At 50.3% G+C, this 18805-nt stretch overlaps 1 protein-coding gene across 6 annotated transcripts in view; it reads right to left on the bottom strand.

Annotated features, from left to right (window-relative positions):
• The window catches only part of HR (HR lysine demethylase and nuclear receptor corepressor), a 20015-nt gene extending 4380 nt beyond the window's left edge, over positions 1 to 15635 (bottom strand). For 2 of the 6 annotated variants that reach the window (XM_027865543.1, XM_027865539.1), the window contains exons 1-17: positions 15546 to 15631; positions 13808 to 13977; positions 12456 to 13100; positions 11300 to 12095; positions 9942 to 10092; positions 9596 to 9786; positions 5751 to 5915; positions 5390 to 5479; positions 5034 to 5149; positions 4594 to 4675; positions 4098 to 4261; positions 3630 to 3848; positions 3241 to 3406; positions 2354 to 2423; positions 2016 to 2146; positions 1581 to 1700; positions 1345 to 1469 (exon numbers count right to left, since the gene is read on the bottom strand). In XM_027865543.1, the coding sequence (XP_027721344.1) occupies positions 1345 to 1469; positions 1581 to 1700; positions 2016 to 2146; positions 2354 to 2423; positions 3241 to 3406; positions 3630 to 3848; positions 4098 to 4261; positions 4594 to 4675; positions 5034 to 5149; positions 5390 to 5479; positions 5751 to 5915; positions 9596 to 9786; positions 9942 to 10092; positions 11300 to 12095; positions 12456 to 13061 (3192 nt within the window). In that variant the 5' untranslated portion in view covers positions 13062 to 13100; positions 13808 to 13977; positions 15546 to 15631. Of the gene's footprint in view, positions 1 to 1344; positions 1470 to 1580; positions 1760 to 2015; positions 2147 to 2353; positions 2424 to 3240; positions 3407 to 3629; positions 3849 to 4097; positions 4262 to 4593; positions 4676 to 5033; positions 5150 to 5389; positions 5480 to 5750; positions 5916 to 9595; positions 9787 to 9941; positions 10093 to 11299; positions 12096 to 12455; positions 13101 to 13807; positions 13978 to 14397; positions 15484 to 15545 lie in introns of those variants that run through there. The other 4 variants (XM_027865542.1, XM_027865540.1, XM_027865541.1 and 1 more) reach the window with 4 other exon arrangements.
• Between the last annotated feature and the right edge of the window lie 3170 nt (positions 15636 to 18805).

The following is an 18805-nucleotide window of genomic DNA, read 5'->3' as shown; positions in this document are numbered from 1 at the left end:
GATTAACCCCAGAAAGGGTATGTATGTGTGTGTATCAGTATATATACATATATATGTGTGTGTGTGTGTGTGTGTGTGTGTGTGTGTGATCTGTGGAAGGGGGAGAGGAAGGGACTTAACACATATATATATATATATGTAATAGAATATGTTCAAGGTTTGTGATGAAGGACTTTTGGCCAAGACAATTCCCTGGGAGAGCCACCCTTTTGTTGAGCACTGAAGCAGGCTCCCCTGCTTTCTGAATTCCCCCAGGTACCTCTTGGTTTCCTTGGCTCTCTTCTACACCTGCTTCCACATCTTATTCAACTTATTCATGGTCAACACTGACCTTGTTTGTGATTGCCCTCCAAGATGTTTCCCATAGTCACCTCCTCTAGAAGCCTCTCAAAGACCACTGCCTCCAAGAAGCCTATCCCAATTAGGTGGGGAGGTGCTATAATACCCACATTCACCTCACTCCCAAGGTAGGAATGCTATTATCCTCCAAAGGCACCCTCCCTTTGCCCCATTCAAGAACTCATCAAAAGCTCCAGGAGAAGGCTCCCTCATATTAAGTAGTTTTCAGTCTACAGAAGGCAGCTAGCTAGCTACCTTGTTCAGAGTACTAGGAATCATGCTTAGCACACACTGGGGACAAAATCAAAATGAAAAAGCAGCTCCTTAGAGGAAATTGGGGAATGCCCCTTCACCACATAACATAGCACCAACTTATGTACCACCTAGTATCATTGCCTGTTGCTTGCTAGGTGTACTGTGTTGTTTAGTGCATATCTGACTGGCATTTAAAGCCTTTCACATGCTGGTCTCAACCTACCTTTCTGGTTTTATTATACCTTACTCCTTTTTAATCACACTGTAATTCAGACATATTAGCCTTCTTGCTGTTGCCCACACTTTCCATTCCATTTTCTATCTCTGTGCCTTCTGCATTGGGACTACTCTATTCTCGTCTCCACCTCCAAGAATCCCTAATTTCTTTCAAAAACTAGCTCAAGTTCCCCTTTACACATAAAGCTTTTCCTAATCCCACCAAATTACCTCGCATTTATTTTGTGTATGTATGCATGTTAGCCTTCCCAATAGACTGTCAGCTCCTTGAGGGCAGGGACTGTTTCATTTCTGTCTTTGTATTCCCAGCACCTAGGACAGTGCCTGGCACAAGAAAGTTCTTAATAAAGGCTTGCCGATGCATTGATTGTCTGACTGTGTGCCTTATATTTGTGGATTGAAGAGAAATGGCAAGCCTAGAAAAGATATTTTAGAAGTTTGGAGTGAAACCCAGAAGGAGAGATTTATTGGAGTGGAGTGGAGTAGGAAGGGGCTGCTCGGCTCCTATCCCACCTTCCTCACCATCTGGAGAAAGCGACAAATGCGCTGGGCGTCCTGTGCCCGAAACACATGCCACACAGCGCCCACCTGGCTACCTGGGGACCACAGCCCCTCACCTTCCAGGCATGTCAGGAGTTCTAAGAGGAGAGAAAAGGATGTTGGGGTTGGGGGTAGAGCTGAGCCCACCCTTCACCTTTCTGCTTCCTCCCACCACCTCACTCCGCTCCACTCCAGCTATGGAAATATACCTTTCTGTGCCCGGTGCCAAGTAGGTACTGGTGCTTCTGCATGGACCAGGACACTGATGAGATCCGTTACCTCCACACACAGATTCTTGGTCCCCAGGTGCCCGTGCTGTGGGCTCACACCTGGCATGGGGAGGGGTGGGCGAAGGTTAAGAGCACAAGGCAATTCCAGGCTGTAGCACCTGACCCAGGGAAACGGGGCTGGAGTTAGACCTTTAACTGTGATGGGCGTGGGAACCTGGGCACAGAGAAGTTATGGGTGTGAAAACTAGAATCACTGAGTTTGCCAGAACCCAGGTACAGATTCCCGACAGGGCCCAGGAGTAAGGCTTAGGGACACAGTTGCAGATTGTCCCTGGAGAATGTGAAGAGCTATAGGCCATAAGGAAAGGGCCATGGCCAGGAGAAACTGGGAGCAGAGGGAGCCTACAGACTCACCATAAGAGGCACAGAGTTGTGGCTCTAGTCGGCAGAGAGTAGGGGTGGGAGGGAGGTAGGAAGCCAGGTTGAGTTTCCCATGGCTGGTACAATATTCTGGGAGTGGCAGACTGGCAGCCAGGTTCTCTGATCTGTGGAAGGGGGAGAGGAAGGGACTTAACACATCCACAATTTTTATCCTAAGCACTCTCTACTAAGAAACCCCACACAGACTCCCAGAAAGACAAATCTGAGAATGAAGGAGAGGCAGGAGGAGCCAGGAGGAGAAAGGGACAGACAAGGGTCAGTACAGGGGAGGGTGGAGGACAGACAAAATTGGCTCCTCTGCTGATACACACCTGCTGGACTCTGGCTCGCCTAGATTTCTATGCAAAAGAAGGAGGGACCCACTGTCTAGCTTTGGACGAGCTAGAAGAAGAGAAAGAGGCTATTAGGGAGGTGGGACTTTGTCTAAACAGCTTGCTATCTTGTTTTTTAAGCAGGGAACAGCAAGATTTCTTCTCTCTCTCTCTCTCTCTCTCTCTCTCTCTCCCTTCCTCCCCCCCTTCTCCCTCCCTCCTTTTCCCTCTCCCTCCACTATCTTGGCTTCAAAAACTCCAATTCTATCCCTAGGTCTATCTCTTTTCCTATTCCCATCATCATTGATAATAGTTTACATAATATCATGCTTTATGTTAACAAAGCATCTTCCTCACAACAACCCTAAGAGGAAATTCCCTCCATTAAAGAAGACTGGAAGCCATTCTACAACTAAGTTTTAGAGAGTTGCCTGGGGCACTGAAGAGTTAAGTGACTTGCCCAGAGTCACACAGCCTCTACATGTTAGAGGCAGGGCAGGGCTTCTTGAGTCTTCTTGACTCTACCAAGCTGCTTCTCTCTTAATCTACAGCACCTGGTATTCCCAGGTGGTTTCTCATCCAAGTATTCATCAGGCCCAGCTATTCTTAGCTTCTACGATCTGAGAAACCTGACGGGTTCCATGTAATCTGTCCATAGACATCCCATTTGGCATACAAGAGTTTGAAGGTTCAGAGAAGTTATATGATCGCCAAAGCCACATAGCAAAAAAGTGTCAAGGACAGGATTCCAGCAAGGCTCTTTTCTGAGAAGTCGAGGGATCTCTCCATTCTCTTTTATCCCCACCCCCATCTGAATCCTCACTCCTGTCTCCAGAGCTGTGCATCCCTTCTCTCCCTCTCCCTTCAGGCAGTCCAGGGATACTCACCCTCTGGCCTGATGAAACCCTTCCAGAAAGCTGTGCTGCCCAGGTCTGTAGGCCGAGGGGGCCCAAGGAGGCTCAGGGCCTGCACCTTCCCCCCCAGTGTCCTGAGGGCTTCTGGCCCCCAAAGGCTGCTCTGCAGAGTTCTCTGTAGTCCAGATACCAGCACGGGCTGTAGTGGGGAGAATTAGGGAGAGAAAGACCAGGAAAGGAGAATGGATCCAAGAAAGGGCCATAGCCAGGAATTAGGGAAGGAGTCTATATAATTTATTTGTGTGAGACTAAAGAGAAGGACAGATTTGGAACAAGGTCTCCCTTGTCTACAAGGAGCTAGGAAGGACTTAGGGTAAGAGCTTGGGTGACCTGGGTGGGGGTAGCCAGGAGTAAGCCCTCACCTGGCCCTGTCTCCAGTGATCCTGGAAGAGCTGGAAGTTGTGTCGGGGTCGGGGTTCCTGAAGCCACAGCAGGGCCCCCCGAGAAGGCAGGCCACGTGCAGTAGGAGGGCTGGGCAGGCTGAGTCCCTTGCGAAGCCCTGGCCCCAGTGCCTTCTCTTGAATCTTTCTCTCCACCACCTGGGCAATGATGCTATCCAAGATGTTGGTGATTCGATCATCCTGCACACCACAGCATGTGGGTCAACACAATTCCTCACACTCCCCTCTTCTGCCTTCACGTAATGCTAAAAACTTTTATTAAGCGCCTACTCAGTACAGAACACTATGCTCAGTACTGGCTAAATTTAGATAAGACACGGTTTCTGTCAACATGGAGATTAGTCAAGTGAGTCCAGAGAGAGACCTGACTGAGCCCACTGCTAACTCAATGGTCCCCCAGGGCCTGAGATCTTCCCCCCAGGCACTCACATTGGGCAGGGCTGGGGTCACAGGGGCAAAGGCCATGTGGATGCGCTCATGGCCCAGGCAGAGCTTGACAGCAGTGGAAGCAAGAAGTTCACAGAGGGAGGGGCAGGGCAGGGATCCCCGGGCTCCTTGGGCTTCTCCTGGAGTTTCAGTGGAGTCTGTGGCCTCTGTGGAAGTAAAGACTAGGATTGTAGAGGCCCAACAAGAATGTCACACCAGTCTATATAAATACACTATTTCCAAAAATAAATAAATAAATACACTATTTCCCTTCCCTATAAATTTGCTCCACCTACTTCCTAAGGACCTCCCCACATTCATTCCAAAGTGGCTCAATCATACCTATCCCCCTCTTCTACCTCTACATGATCCTGGAAGATCTCCCAACTCTAGAGCTCCTGTTAGGGGAAAGTCCTCTCTTCCTCTCCCTCCACCCCAGCCTGTCTCCCTCCTGCCCAGGTTCTCAAACAGCTCTGGAGGAGAGGCAAGGAGGGCTCACCTTCTTTGATTTCCTTGGTTCTGTGTGCATCACCATTGCAAGAGGGTTGTGGGGCTGCAGGAGTTTTTTCTGTTGGCTCCTTCTGTCAAAGCCATCCCCACCCACCCCCAATCCAACCAAAACTTTAGAAGTAAGCAATGGGGTGATTAGGGAGGTATGGGGTAAGAGGAAAAATTTCTCCCATGAATCCTTCCTGCCCCTATATAGTGCTCCCAAACCCACAGCTCAGAACACAGGACAAAAAGCCTGTTTTCACCCAGCTCTTATCACCATCACCAAGTATAACTGGCGGCCCCTTTAGGGTATTCATGCAACATGGTGTTAGATACCAAGAAAACTTGTTAAAGTGTTTGGAGCTCAGAGACAGGCTGCCCCACCTCCACCCCAAGGTCCCTTGGGACTCTCCCCTGCCATCCCTATTTCTTCTTCTCAGCTCTTACCTTTTGTCCTCTATCCCCAGGAGCCCACACTCGAGCATCAGCTTGGCAAGGGCAGTGCCCTCGGATGTCAAACTTGGCCCGGACTTGGTGCATCTTGGTACTCAGCTCGGCCAAGGCTAAGGGTGCGAGAGAAGGAAGGAAGTCGCTTCTTAGGACTGGGAAAAAGATAGACAGTGAAGACTACTAGCAAGGGGGTTTCTCCCTTCCCTATCCCTCCCAGCCCACACTTGAAAACCAGGAGGTGCCAGGGATCAGGGAGGGATTCAGGAGGCAGAAGGAAAGGAGAGCTTCTCCCACTATCTAGCTGGGGTCCCTCTGGTTCCTGCCATAAGTACTGTACACCCCAGTTGGCTCACCCTGGCTGGGGACAAACTGGGTCAGCGTAAGAGAATTGGCATCATGCCCAGTGCTGTGGGCACATCCCTCCGGGGGCTGCTCCCGAAAGCCTGTTGAGGTGGGAACAGAGAGGTCAGAGGTCAAAGGAGCAAAAAAAAACCCCAAAGGTCATAAAAATCAGCTCTTAGAAAGCAAGGATCTGCTGAGGGTAAGATTTAATTTGGCTTAGTCACAGACACTCCCCAGTAGGGTTGTTTGTCTGCAGCTACCTCAGATGGTGTTAAATGGAGGCTAGGGCTGGGGATGGGGCTAAGCGTGGCTCAGACCCTGTCTTCCCGTTCCTCCTTCTTCTGGACTCCCAGACAAGCATTCACTCCATACCTGTGGTGTCCCTGGCCCTCCCAACATGGCCACAGGCCAAACAGAGCCTGTAGCAGCAGTGAGGGCAGCCCCAGTGGGTGTTGAAGAGTCCACGATAGCAGCGGCTACAGGATCTTGGGGCATTGGGGTCCTCCCATGGGATAGAAGAAGGGTTGGGCTCCCCCACTGCAGAGAAAATACACATAAAAACCAAAGAACTTAGCATCTGGCCAAAGAACTCAGCATCTGGCCAAAGAACTCATCCTCAGAGGGATCAGGGATAGGAGTTGTTTTGGTTATCATCTCACCCTTCCCAAAGAATGAAGGTAAACCATAAGCCTGGTAGAGGAGTAGGGGGAAGGAAGGAGCTAATCAGACCACCTTCCATTTCTAAAGCCCTTTATGACTCCAAGGGATCAGAAGGAGACAGCTTCTTTCCTACAAGCTCTGCCTTCTACAGGAAGTATCTCCCAATCCCCATCACCCTCAGCTGCTGGCATCCTTCCTCCTCCAAATATCTTGTAATTATTTTGTGTTTATTCCATTTTAACTTGTCTGTGCACAAGTTATCTCCCCCACTAGAATGGAAACTCCTTGAGGGCAGGGATTATTCCATTTTTGTTTTATAACTCCAGTGCCCAGCACATAGTAGGTACTTAATAAATCTTGGTTGATTACTAATGATAAACATGGATAAAGGGACCCCTCTAATCCCTGCAAAGAGTATCCTTGCCATGCCTAACAAAGGTCTCATTTACATGTAATTTTAGAGTCTAAGAAACATTTTAAATGTATTATCTCATTTTATCCTCGGAATAGCCCTGTGAAGCTGGCAAATGCATGATATTATCCCATCTTCCTCCACCTCTGTTTTACAGATGAGGAAAACAAAATTCAGAGATTTAGTGACTTGCCTCAAGGTCACAGATAATTAAGTCTCAGAGCCAAGACTTAATCCAAGGTCAAAAGACCCCAAACCCAGTCTTCTTTCCACTAGGGCTGCCTTGCCTAACAGGCCTCTCCAACTGATGGTTGTTGTTGTTTCAGTTTGGTCTGACTCTCTGTGACCCCATTTGGGGTTTTCTTGGCAAACCCCATTTCTTTCTGCAGTTCATTTGACAGATAAGGAAACTGAGGCAAGCAGGGTTAAGTGATTTTCTCAGGGTCACACAGCTAGTAAGTGTCTGAGGCCAGATTTGAACTCAGGTCCTCCTGACCCCAGGGTTGTGCTACCTAGCTGCCCCTCCAACCAATAAATAGAGTCTAGCCACAAATACAAGCAACAGCAGCCTAACAGCTCAAAAAGTTTGTGTCTACCAACCAGTTTCTAATCATTTCCCATTGACTTTTGGGCCAATCTTTGATATTTATCCCAAACTCAACAGCTAGTGGAACAGTGCTGGGTTTAGTCAGGAACAACTGACCTTAAATCCCACCTCACACTAGCTGTGTGATCCTTTACCTCTGTTTGCCTCAGTTTTCTCAAATGTAAAATGAGGATAATAATAACACCTACCTCCCAAGACGCACTGAGGACCAAATGAGATATGTGTAGAGCCCTTAGCACAGTGTCTGGCACATAGTAGGTGCTATATAAACACTTATTCCCTCCCCTTCTTCCTCCAACATCTCTTTGTTCAGTCATTCATATGTTTACTCCTTCTCTCCTTCCCCTCCATTTCCTCTATGAGTATTAATTGAGTATCAGCTGTGAGTTCAGTTCTGCACTGAGGACCTTGAAAAGGCTACAATAAGGAGCATAGGTAAGTCCCATTTAAGGTCATCATTGTTATTATTATTTTGTTTAGATCTGTGATTTCATCACTGTAGGGAACTCCCAGTGAGCCATCTCCCTCTACTAATGCCGATGAACAACTGCCCAGCTGGTAGTTTTAGAGAGTCGTCTGGGGCATTTAGAAGGTAAGTGATTTGTCCAAGATCACCTAGCCAATGTGTAATGGAAGAGGGACTTGAATCCAGGCTGTCCTGACTCTGAGGCCAGCTCTCTATCAACTACTCCACACTGCTTCTCGTTAACTGTTGTTGTTTGATCTTGTCTGACTCTTTGTGACCCTATGGACTACGTCCTACCGATGCTGTCCACGGGATTTTCTTGATAAAGACACTGGAGGGGTTTGCCATTTCCTTCTCCAGTGAATTAAGGTAAATAGAAGTTAAGTGACTTGTCCAGGGTCACAGAGCTAGTAAGTATCTAGGGACAAATTTGAACTGAGGTCTTCTTGACTCCAAGTCCAGTGTGCTATCCACTGAGCCAACTAGTTGCCTTTCCTTACTTAGTTTCTCCAAACACGCAAAACAGTATTAGGGAAGCTCAATAGGAGCAATGCTATGAATGTTAGTTACAAGTGAATGGAAGTGGCAGGTAAGGTATTTTACAACTTGTTTTGCCCACATTAGCAAAGTTATTGTGAAATGAAGCTAAACTAATCATTCTGCCCAGTGGATGGACCTCCTCCACACATCCTTGACAACTGGCCAGCCAGGATCTACTTGAAGGCTTCCAGTAAGGCAAAATTTACTATCTCCTAAGTATCCCCATTCAATTTTTGAGACAGATGATTTTTAAGAAAATGTTCCTTCAATTGTACTCAAATCTGCCTCTCTGTCACTTCTCCCCACTGATCCTAGTTGTCCACCCCTTGAAGTAAATGGAATAAACTTAATTTCTCTTCTATATGAACCTTCCAATACTTGAAGATAATTATCATGTCCTTCCAAAGTATTCTCTTCTCCAGGCTCCACACCCTCTAGTTCCCTCAACCAATCCTTCTGGACATGCTCTCACCAACCTGGTCATCTCTTCTGTATTTGCTCTAGCCTATTAGTGTCCTTCCCAAAATGCAGTGCCCAGAAGCAAACATGATATCCTAGAAGCGTTCTGAATGGGGTTGGATACAGCAGGATTGTGACCTTTCTTGTTCTGGACACCAAGCACCTCTTGGTGTTTAGGATTGTGACAGATACTTTGGCTCCACAATCACATTGCTGAATCATACCAAGCTCCTAGCAATTCACTGAAATCCCCACATCTTTTTCACATCAGTTGCTGACTGGTTGTGTGACTATAGTATGAAATATCAGTAGACAAACTATATAGGGAAAGGGGTAAAGGATTAATGAGCAGAGGCCAACCAAGACCCTATGAGACCTCTGTTCAAGACAACTCAGATACCCCCTTCTACTTAAAGCCTTTCCTGATCTCCCCAGTTTTTCCAGTGCCTTTGCTCCCCAAACTATATAGCATTCATTTAGGCAGCTAAGGGGTACAGTGGATAGAGCACTGGGCTTGGAGTCAGCAAGACCTAAATTCAAATCCAGCCTCAGACACTTACTAGCTAAGTGACCCTGGGCTGGGCAAGTTACTTTACCTTTGTTTGCCTCAGTGAGGATCATAATAGCACCTACCTCCCAGGGTTGTTATAAGAATCAAATGAGACAATAATTGTAAAGTGCTTAGCATAGTGCCTGGCACATAGCAAATGTACATAAATGTTAGCCATATATTAGGTATATGCTTAGACAGATTCATTAATCAACAAACACCAAGCATTTATTAAGTACCTACTATGTGCCAAGTACTGTGCTAAGCCTGAGGATACAAAGAAAAAAGTATAAACAATTCTGCCCTCAAGGATCTTACATGCTATTAGGAGAGACAATATGTACATAAATAGGTACTCTGTGTGTGTGTGTGTGTGTGTGTGTGTGTGTATAAAATATAGGGTACATACAAGAATAGATACAAAGTAAACTTGTTTCCCCCTTGTTTACTATGGTACATAGTAAGAAATCAGCTTCTGATTATTCCTAGTCCAAAGTTTCCAGACACTGTAACTCTTGCTTACCTTCCTCCAAAGCCCAGGCAAGGGCCTCTCGCTCCCTTCTAAGTAGTCTACAGAATCTGTCTCCCAGGCTATTCAGCAGATATTTGGCGAGATGCACGCTCAGCTTGGTGTCTGGACTGGGCCTGAGGCCTCTGCTCTCCTCAGCATGGCCAGCTTCACCTTCGGCTGTCCTTGTTCCACTTGAAGGTAACCTGGAGATAGGGGAGAAGCAAAGGAGAGGGATCCGTAAACAAGAGTCTTTGAAGAATTGAAATGGGTGCCAGAGCCTGGAAGAAGGGGATTCCCAGCACAGGGAAGTCTTGGGAGAGAAATTGGGTGTGTGTGGTGGGTGCTAGCAAAGACTCACCTTCGAACATTCAGAAAGTGACAAGCCATTCCTTTATCTTCCCTTTCCCCAAGGGCACAGCTCTGGCAACGAGTCATTCCTGCTGGCAGAGCTGTGCAAGGCACATTCTGGAGCTCAAGTCCATCAAGGCCAGGCCTGTTGCCCAGGAATCCTGAGGGGATAATGCATACTGTCAGGACTCTCCTTTGATCTACCTGAAAGAATGCTACCAATCACAGCCTCCCTTATTATCCTTCAGCCCCTTTCCCAGCACTACAGCCCCACCTACCCACCTCCCTAGCCCAGGGTTCTGTGAGCAATGATTCTCAAGCCAGCTGAAATGGGTCACAGAAATGCCTGTAAACAGAGAATGGGGAAGGAGGCCTGGTGTTTTGGGGGTAGGGGTCCAAGACTGGGGTAAGGGTGATCATCCCAGCCCAAGAGTAGTGATCTAGCCAGTGAAGAAGTTGGATAGTTCCAATTGTGGGCATAGCGATACCATCGCCAGAGTGACGTGAGAGTTCCAAGGCAACCAACAGTAGGGTAAGATGATAGCACAGTCCCAACTCAGGTCACAGTTGTGAGAAGTCCCACAAAGATGACACCATCAAAACAGAATCAGCCTAGGCTTAGGGATCTGAGAGGTCCAGAGGAGCCCAGGTCCAGAGGTACAGTGATCCAGATGGTGAAGGAGCTGGGACAGGTCTATCTCAGGCATATAAATCCAAAAGGCAAAATAGCTCCACCTAACTTGCTGAAATCTAACAATTCAGGAAAACAGATGAAGAGGACTGTCGCTCCAAAATAGCAATTATCCCCCAAGTGAAGTTGGAGAACACCAATGTGGCACTGAGATTCCAGTGTCTAAGAGACATCAGAGAGTCCAGGCAATGGAATAATGGCCCAATTAGTCAAAAGCACACAGAGTCCCAGCTTGGGGTCCGTGATCCAACTGGGCAAAAGAAGGAACAGTTCCTGGCTCAGAGAGCATGGGTCAGCAAAGGCTCCTCCAAGATGACTGGGAAGGAGCTGCATCAGAGCTATACTGCCCCCTCTTTTGCTAGGGGTTGGCAGTGCCATGGCAAAGTACTGGGCTAGTGTTGAGGTCGGATATCAGTCCCAACACGTTGATGCGGCAGGTAAACAAAAAAAGAATCCAGATGTGGGCAGAAATGTGCCCAAAGTGGAGGCACTGCAAAGTCCCCAAGGAATCAGTGGGATCCAGATGGAAAAACAGTCTAGATGTTAGTATAGTAAGCAACTGGAAAAGGACCTGCTGAGTATGAGACAGGGCCAGAATCCCACCCCAAGCCTCACCCTCTAGCTCTTGCCTTTATTCCCCAAGTCCCAGATGCCCCAGCTGCCATCAAACTCCTCACCTCTCCAGCCATCATGTTCTGTCATCCCAGCCTTGCTCCCAGGTGGTGGTTCCAAAGCTTCCTGCCAACTCCCAGCCCCCTGCCCCTGACTGCCTGGGAAGGAGTCAGCTGGACGCTTGGGAGCTGGGCTGCCAGCTGCTCCCCCCACCTCAGGACTTCCCTCCCTCTTGAGGGACCCAACCTGAGTGGTTAGGCCCATCTCCTCCCCTGGGCACCCAGCCGAACACCCAAATTGCTCAGAATGCCGAGTGAGCCAGGTCTTCTTTAGCTTGGTATGGTGGCTTGGGGGGCAGGGCCCAGGCCCAGGATGCTTGCCGACTTCTTCAGTGGACCCAGCTGTCCCACTAGTATCACCTTCTGTGCTTGCCTGGCACCTTCCACAGTGGCTATGACTCCCATCTCCAGCAGGTAGGTGGGATAGACAGCAGCCCACCTGATTGACAGACTGCCCTGGTGAAGGGCACTCTGACCCAGAGGGTGGCCCTGGTTGGGGGTTTCTGAGGTTCTCATTTCGAGGCACTACCCAGGAACTTCCGAGAGTATGAACAAAGCCTGGGGTGTGAGTAGGCCAGATGGTCCGGCTGCTGATTATATCTGGGCACCCCCCAAGCAGTGGGCAAAGGTTCTGGTGCCCATTGGCCCCTGACTCCCCATCCTTTTGGTAGGGTAGGGACCAATCCATCTCCCCAGCTCTCTGAAGATGCCCACCAGGGGCTACGCCCAACAACCCAGGTTCAGCAGTGGTCGACATCTCTTTTGCCAGGCGAGGTATGCCTAGATCTTTGTGATAAAAGCCCTAAAGGGAGAAAAAAAAGGGGGGGTAAGCTGGGCACTGGCTTTGGCTCTTAATAGAGAGGGATGGAATAGGGGTGAGTGGACCTGGGGAAATGAAGGAATGATCTATGGAGGACAATTAACTTGAAATTGATCCTGGGGTCCCAGGCCAGGTCTCTGAGTTAAAATACCCCGCCTTCATGTCCTCTAATCTGGTGCCTGTAGGGGAAGGTAGGACATGAACTTGTTGAATTGAGTAGAATTCTTCCAAAGAAGAGCTTTCACTGAGCCAAGAGAATCAAGTGTTTCTCTCCTTTCCTTTCATTACAGCCTCCCCAGCCTGAGTTCCCTCTGGGTATTCTCAACACTTTCAAGTCCTTACCTTGCTTCCTGAGTTAAAAGCAGGAGGACTCTTGGGCGGGGGCCCCAGGTATGCCCAAGGATAAGGAGCTAGGGGCCAGTCAGAAGGCCGATCGTGGGTCTGGCTGGGCACCAAGTAAGGAGGCAGGCAGGTGGGCACCCAGAAAGGGGTCCTCTCTAGGATCTTGGTCTCCAGAAGGAAGGGGCAATGTAAAGGCCGGAAAGCCAATGGGTCATTCTTGGAGTTGCTGCCTCCTTGCTCTGGGGGCAGGAGGTTGTGACGGGGTGGACATGGCTGCCCACAGAGTGCCAACTGATGGGCTAGCATTGCTTCCTTCCATCGAAGCCCCTCTTTGACCCCCAACCATCCAGCCTTTCCCTCACCATTACGGGGTCCCTCACCCCCCAAGAATGGAAGTGGGTCATTTGAGCCATGGGGTAAGCCATGTGGAAACCAAGAGTCTGGGGTGCTCAGGGTGCCTCTCCAAAAGGGAGCAGGCTCCCCCAGGCACAGTGGTCCATGGTGTGGACCCCGTGGCAAAGTGCCTGGCTCCTGTCTGATGCCATTCTCTGATGCTGGCTTCTCCCAGGTGGGGGCATCTTGCAGGTAGCTGGGTGTGCTTTCCATGATGCCTCTGCCCTCATGGGGCTCTCACAAAGGGGCTCCCTGTGATGAAACCAAGAAAGCATGGGCTCAGGCACATTGCCTGGGCATCCCTATTGCCTGATACAAAGAGAGCCCCACCCTGGCGGCATCGAGGCAGCACAAACCGGTAAGGCAAGTACAAGCCAACGACTAGGCACCAAGCTGCCTGCCCACACACTACCCTAAGCTTCCCACCCTGGACATGTTGATGCCCCCACTCTAAAGAAGCAACGCTCTACTTCCCTCTCCTCCCCACCCCTCCCCCTACTCCCTGCCGTATTCCACCAAAGCCAGGGAACCTCAGTAGGAATAGGAGGAGTGGAGTTGGGGGCTCTTTTTATTATTGTTTTTTGTATCTTTTAACATCTTTAAATATTTGTACCATCAGTTTCATCTGACTAGAAAATCAGTAAATAGAAACATAATTCACTAATGATACATATTATTTTATCTTGGTTGAAAAACTGCTTCATTTTTGTAATATTCAACTTCCTGTTCCATATTTATTAGTATGCAGTTGTGGTTGGTTATTGGTGGAAAATAGCCTATAAGCCTAAATACCTTCCATTAATATGTAATATCACATAAAAAGTCAGATCATAGATCAGACTGACCATGTCATTTCCCTGTGCTCAAGGATCTCTAATGATTCCCTATTGCCTCTAGGATAAAATTTAAAACTCCTCAGCTTAGCCTTTAAAGCCATTCCCAGTCTGGTTCCAGCCTACCTTTCCAGGCTTATTTCACGTTACGCCCCTTCATGAACTCTCTGTTCCAGCCAAACTGGTCTACTCGCTGTTTCCCAAACTCAGCATTCCATCTCCGGCCTCCATGACTTTGAACAGGCTGTGCCCCTTCACTGGAATTCACTCTCTCCTCACCTTCTTCTCTTAGAATCCTAAGGTTTATTCAAGACTCATCTTATGTGTTACCTGCCATGGGAAGCCTTTCCTGGTCCCCTTAGTCATTAGCAATCTTTACCTCCTCAAATCTCCATTTATGGTCTTAGCTGTTAAATGATAAATGGCAGGATAGTTTCATCTTTATCTTTGTACCCCATCACCTACCATAGTGCCTTACACCTAATCCACAGTTTATAAATGCTTCTTAGATTGGATTGGATTGGATTGGGCAGAGCTCTTCAGTCCCACACACTTGGGGTGGGGTGAGGGGACTGAAAAGCATAGATTTAAAAGTGGAAAATATCTAGTCTAATCACGTCTTTGTACAGAGGAAGGCCCTGAGCTTCTAAGAGGTTTAAATGGCTCACTCAAGGGAACACGGGTTAGTGAGCAGCAAAGCCTAGATTCAGACCTACCTCGGAAGCTCTACCGAATTTAGTGTTCTCTTCGCTACATCATCAGGAGATAGAACCTAGGACTTCCTCTTCACCAGCACGTTAAAGAAGGGAAAAGGAGAGCCCAGGAGAAAGGTCTGGAACTCTTTATGGAAAACCATAAGACTGAGAATCAGAAGATTTGGGTCCTGGCTCTGGAATCTTATTAAGTGCGTGACTTTCTTTCAATTTCTTTCTCTGGGTTAAGGAAATTTAACTAAATGGTTTCTCAGGTTTCATCCAGCTTTGAAATCTTGAGCCTAGGAGTCATGACCATAGCATAATATTTAAAACTGCAAGGGACTTCAAATATTATCTCCAACCCCCTCATTTTACAGACAAGGAAACTGAGGCTTAGCTCTGTTCCAATTGTTCCATCCTAGCCTCCAGGAGTGAAAAAAGTATATATGTGGTAAAAAGAAGTTACTAGGGAGGAATGCACCCTAGGGCTGAGGGCATTACTTTGGCAACTCTCCTGGCACGTCATGCCAGGTAGAAACTCTGCCTGTTCTTGGTCCTCTAAGATTATCCCATTTAGCTCCCCCAGGGAGCCCAGAACAACTGAAGGGGTCTGGAATCTCCCCCTGGGCTCAGGTGAGTCCTTGCTCCTGGCAAAGCTGAGACAGCTCCATGGAGAAGTCCTAAAGTGAAGGGGAATTAAAAGACATCCCGGCTGGCTTTGGTGAGGTCTTTCTAACTCAGGGAATAATCATGTCCCTTAGAAGAGGAAGAGACAGGGAGAGAGCCCTTTAGCCTGAGACAGAGGGGCAGGGAAAAGAGGGAAACTCCCAAGTAGAGCAGGGAAGTACCAAGACTGGTGTGACAGGTGTCACTGAAACTAGCATGACAGCATGACACAGGGCTGGCACTGTTTCTCAGGGGAATACTGCACCAGTCCAGTCTAGGGGTCCCAGTGCCACAGAAAGAAAAAAGACGAGAGTAAGAAGAGTGGGAACTTTAGAAACAGGACTCCCTGGTTTTCTAGAGGGCCAATTTAAAGTGGGAATGCTGCCCCAGGGACGAACAACTTTATATGGAGGCACATGGGTCCAAGACAATTTGACGGATCAGTTCAACACTCGTGGAGCCCAGATGCCGGTGCTCTCCTCAGTCCCGCTGGAAGTACTCACCTGTGCTGCTGGGGCCTGGCGCGAGGGCAGCGGGAGTCCTGGCTAGTGCTGGACGCGCCCTCCCCATGAGCCACCTCTGGGCCTGCGGGGTCCTCTCACCCCCTGTCTCCCCCGGGCGTCGGGGGCGCTCTAGGGCCGCAGGTTGGAGGGGTCAGACTCCGGGATCTGCAGGATGCGGCACACTGCGCGGATGGGCCGCACCAGCTTCTGGGCTGAGGTTGTGGGCTGCGCCATGGGCCGCCGAGACTCCGTGCTGCGCCTCTGGGTGGTCCGGGCCGGGTCGGGGTTGGGGAGCGGGTGCCCCGGGGATGGAGGGAGCTGGGCCGGGGGAGCGGCCGCCCCCGGAGAGAGAGTGAGCTGGACGGAGGTGGGGGAGAGGGCTCCCCGGAGGGAGAGTGGGTTGGGCTGGGGGGAATGGGCTCCCCGAGGGGAGAGTAAGCTGGACCGGGGGGAGAAGGCGCCCCGGATTGGAAAAGGTAGGGGGGGGACGCGGCCGAGAGGCCAGGGGAAGGGGTTGTTGGGGGGGCGACCAGGGTGCCCTGGAAGGTGGCACCAAGGGAGCGCAGCGCAGCGCGGCTAGTATAGACCAAGCGGCACGGAGAGCGCAGCGGGACCTCCTATCGCCATCGCCGGACGCGCAACTGGGGGAGCCGAAAAGCTGCTCCGCTGGTTTACTCCTCCTGCACCCTTGGGGGAACAGGAGCCCGTGATTCCTCAGCCCCGCCCAGGCCTGCCCCCTCCTGGCCCCCCGGGGCTTCCGCCAACGCCCCTGCGATGCCACCGGCTGCGCACCCAGAGAATGAGTCTTTTGTTTCCCCCCTTCCCCCCACATCAGCGGCACCCGGGCGCCTGCTGAGAGAGGCTCCCCCAGGGCAACGTGCCAGCTTCCCAGCGGCCCCACCCTCCCGTGGGCCGGCCCGGAGCCTGGCAGGCGGGCAGCACCCCGCTAGTAGTTGCCAAGCCGGGGAACTGGAGCAAAGGGCGGGAGGGGCTGGGCAGGATTCATGGGGTGGGGCTGCCCCCCTCCAGGGTAGGGCATGAAAGGAAGGGGCAGTGTCATTGCTGGCAGTAGCAGTCAGGTTCTCATGGGGTTAAGGATGGGAAACATCTGTTCTATGCCATGGAGGGGGGTCTATCTCACATAGATGTATGTATCCCTTTCCCCTTTTTTCCCTTTGCCCTAGGGACACCTTTTCATCTTAATCCCCACCCCTTACTCCCAACACTCTCTCCCTTAGCCAGACCCTGCTATTAACTACTTGAAGGACAACATAAGCTCTCCCTGGGTCTCAGTTTCCTCATTTGTAAAATGATGGGGTTGAAGTAGATACTCTCTGAGGTCCTTTCTCACTGTGACATCCTATTCTACTCCCCAGTGTTCCCAGGGCTTCTAGGCTCAACACAGGAAAGCAGTTGATGGGAGTGGCCCAGAAGGAGGGACCCAAGAGTGGGAGAGGAAATGGGAAAGTAAGGTACCCTTCCACCCAAGGAAGCATCAGGGTTCCTGTGTGGGGGTGGTTCAAAAAGCATAACCAGGTTCACAGACAGCCAGACAACTCATACACATACACAAGCTCAAGAGGCGTTTCCCTTCACCTGGGCACCTATTTCCCATCCCTTACCCTCTTAAGTCAGGATCTGGAGAGAGCAGCCCTCCATCTAGTCTGGGACCAAGGTAGTGTTAGGACCTATCCCTGATCCACAAACCTAGCTACTGTCATTAGATGGGAGGATTCAGGTGGAAGGGAAGGGGAAGAAGGGGAGCAGGGTTCCTTCTTTGGACCCCTGAGACACGCTACCGTCAGTGGAGATACAAGTCAGAAAGAAGACAACCTATTAAGGACTTGTGAGAGGCAGGAGAAGGAAGAAGTTGGAAGATTAAGGGATAGTGAGTGGGGCTTGAGCAGAGAGAAGAGTTCCTAGGAAGCAAGGGGCCATTCAGAGCCTGTGGTATATTAACATAAATTCTCATCCAGTGTTATAGCCTCCATGTCTGGAGGTAACTCCCTCCCCTGGGCTGGCTTGGGCCTGGCCTGTCTGGAAGATGGGAGAGACCAGAACTTCTATTCCTGACCCTCACCCCCACCCCCCATCCCCAATATACATCCTGAGATTAGCTTGAGGGAGTACAAGAGGGTGGCACTATGTGACCAGGGGTACTTGGCAGGATTGTAACTTATCTATCTTCTCTTGGTGTCCCCCAGCCAGCAGCCGGTAGGCTAGAGAGTGCCAGTGGGGAAAGCCTATGGCTTAGGCCTTAGGAGACTAAGGACCCTTGGCGAGACCCAAGTCCCAAGCCCCACTTCTCCAAGTCCTGATGTGGGTGAGGACAAGCCCCCTTGGGTGACAGGCCAGGTAGTTTTCCTCAAGGTCTGTGACTCATCTTTACCCTGACTGCTCCTGGACACTGTTCCCATAGGCTGTCAGAGAACCTGGGAAGTGGGGGCGATGGGGTGCAGTGAGAGTCCCCTCCACAGCCCCACCCGTCCCAATCCCGGCTTCCAGTCTAGCTCTCCTGGGCTGACACCAGAGCCCAGGGCCTTTCAGTCGGCACCTCTTGGCCTGAGAGTGGAGCAGCACTGTGGCAATGCACATGAAGGACACAAATACACACAGGAAAAAGTGATGCACAAATGGATGCACACACAAAGGCGAGCCGACCAATACCCAAAACATAGGCGTGCCCAGACACAGACCTGAACCAACCCCCACACGGACAAGCACAAACACAAACAAACATACGGGCATTTGGGAGCTCCACCCACCTTCACCCCTTTCCTCAGAGTCCCCTACCTGGGCAGACTAGCCAGGCCTCCCTCCACTGGAGCAGCCCCCAGAGCGGGGGAGGGCAGCCCCGGACAGCCAGACCAAGCTGCCACTAATCTGGGCAGGGAAGGGGGGGGGCACCCACGTCAGAGCTGGGACTGCCGGGTGGAGGGCATACGAGGACATCCCCTCCTACACATGCGGCTGTCTGGGCACCTAGCCCTACTTCCCCAGCCCCTCCATCCCACAGATAGCTGAGGCTGGCTGCCTCCCCTGTGGTGGGGACTGTTGGGGGTTAATACCATCAGAGCCCCTAAGGACCTAGGTGGGGGTGGGGGTGGGAGAAGAAATGGGTCATGGGGAAGGGAGGGGTTTGTTGGAAGATGAGTTTAATGCTGAAGAAGAGCTCGGTGGCAGACAACTCTTCTCTCTCACCCACTCACCCACCTCCCTAACATGATTTTGCTTCCTCTTCCTAATCATAACCCTCTCCC

This window comes from Vombatus ursinus, unplaced genomic scaffold (genome assembly GCF_900497805.2).
Source record: "Vombatus ursinus unplaced genomic scaffold, bare-nosed wombat genome assembly UNPS02014778.1, whole genome shotgun sequence".
Taxonomy (NCBI): Eukaryota; Metazoa; Chordata; class Mammalia; order Diprotodontia; family Vombatidae; genus Vombatus; species Vombatus ursinus.
Note: the sequence above shows the minus strand (reverse complement) of the source record. Positions and strands in the feature narration are given on the sequence as shown.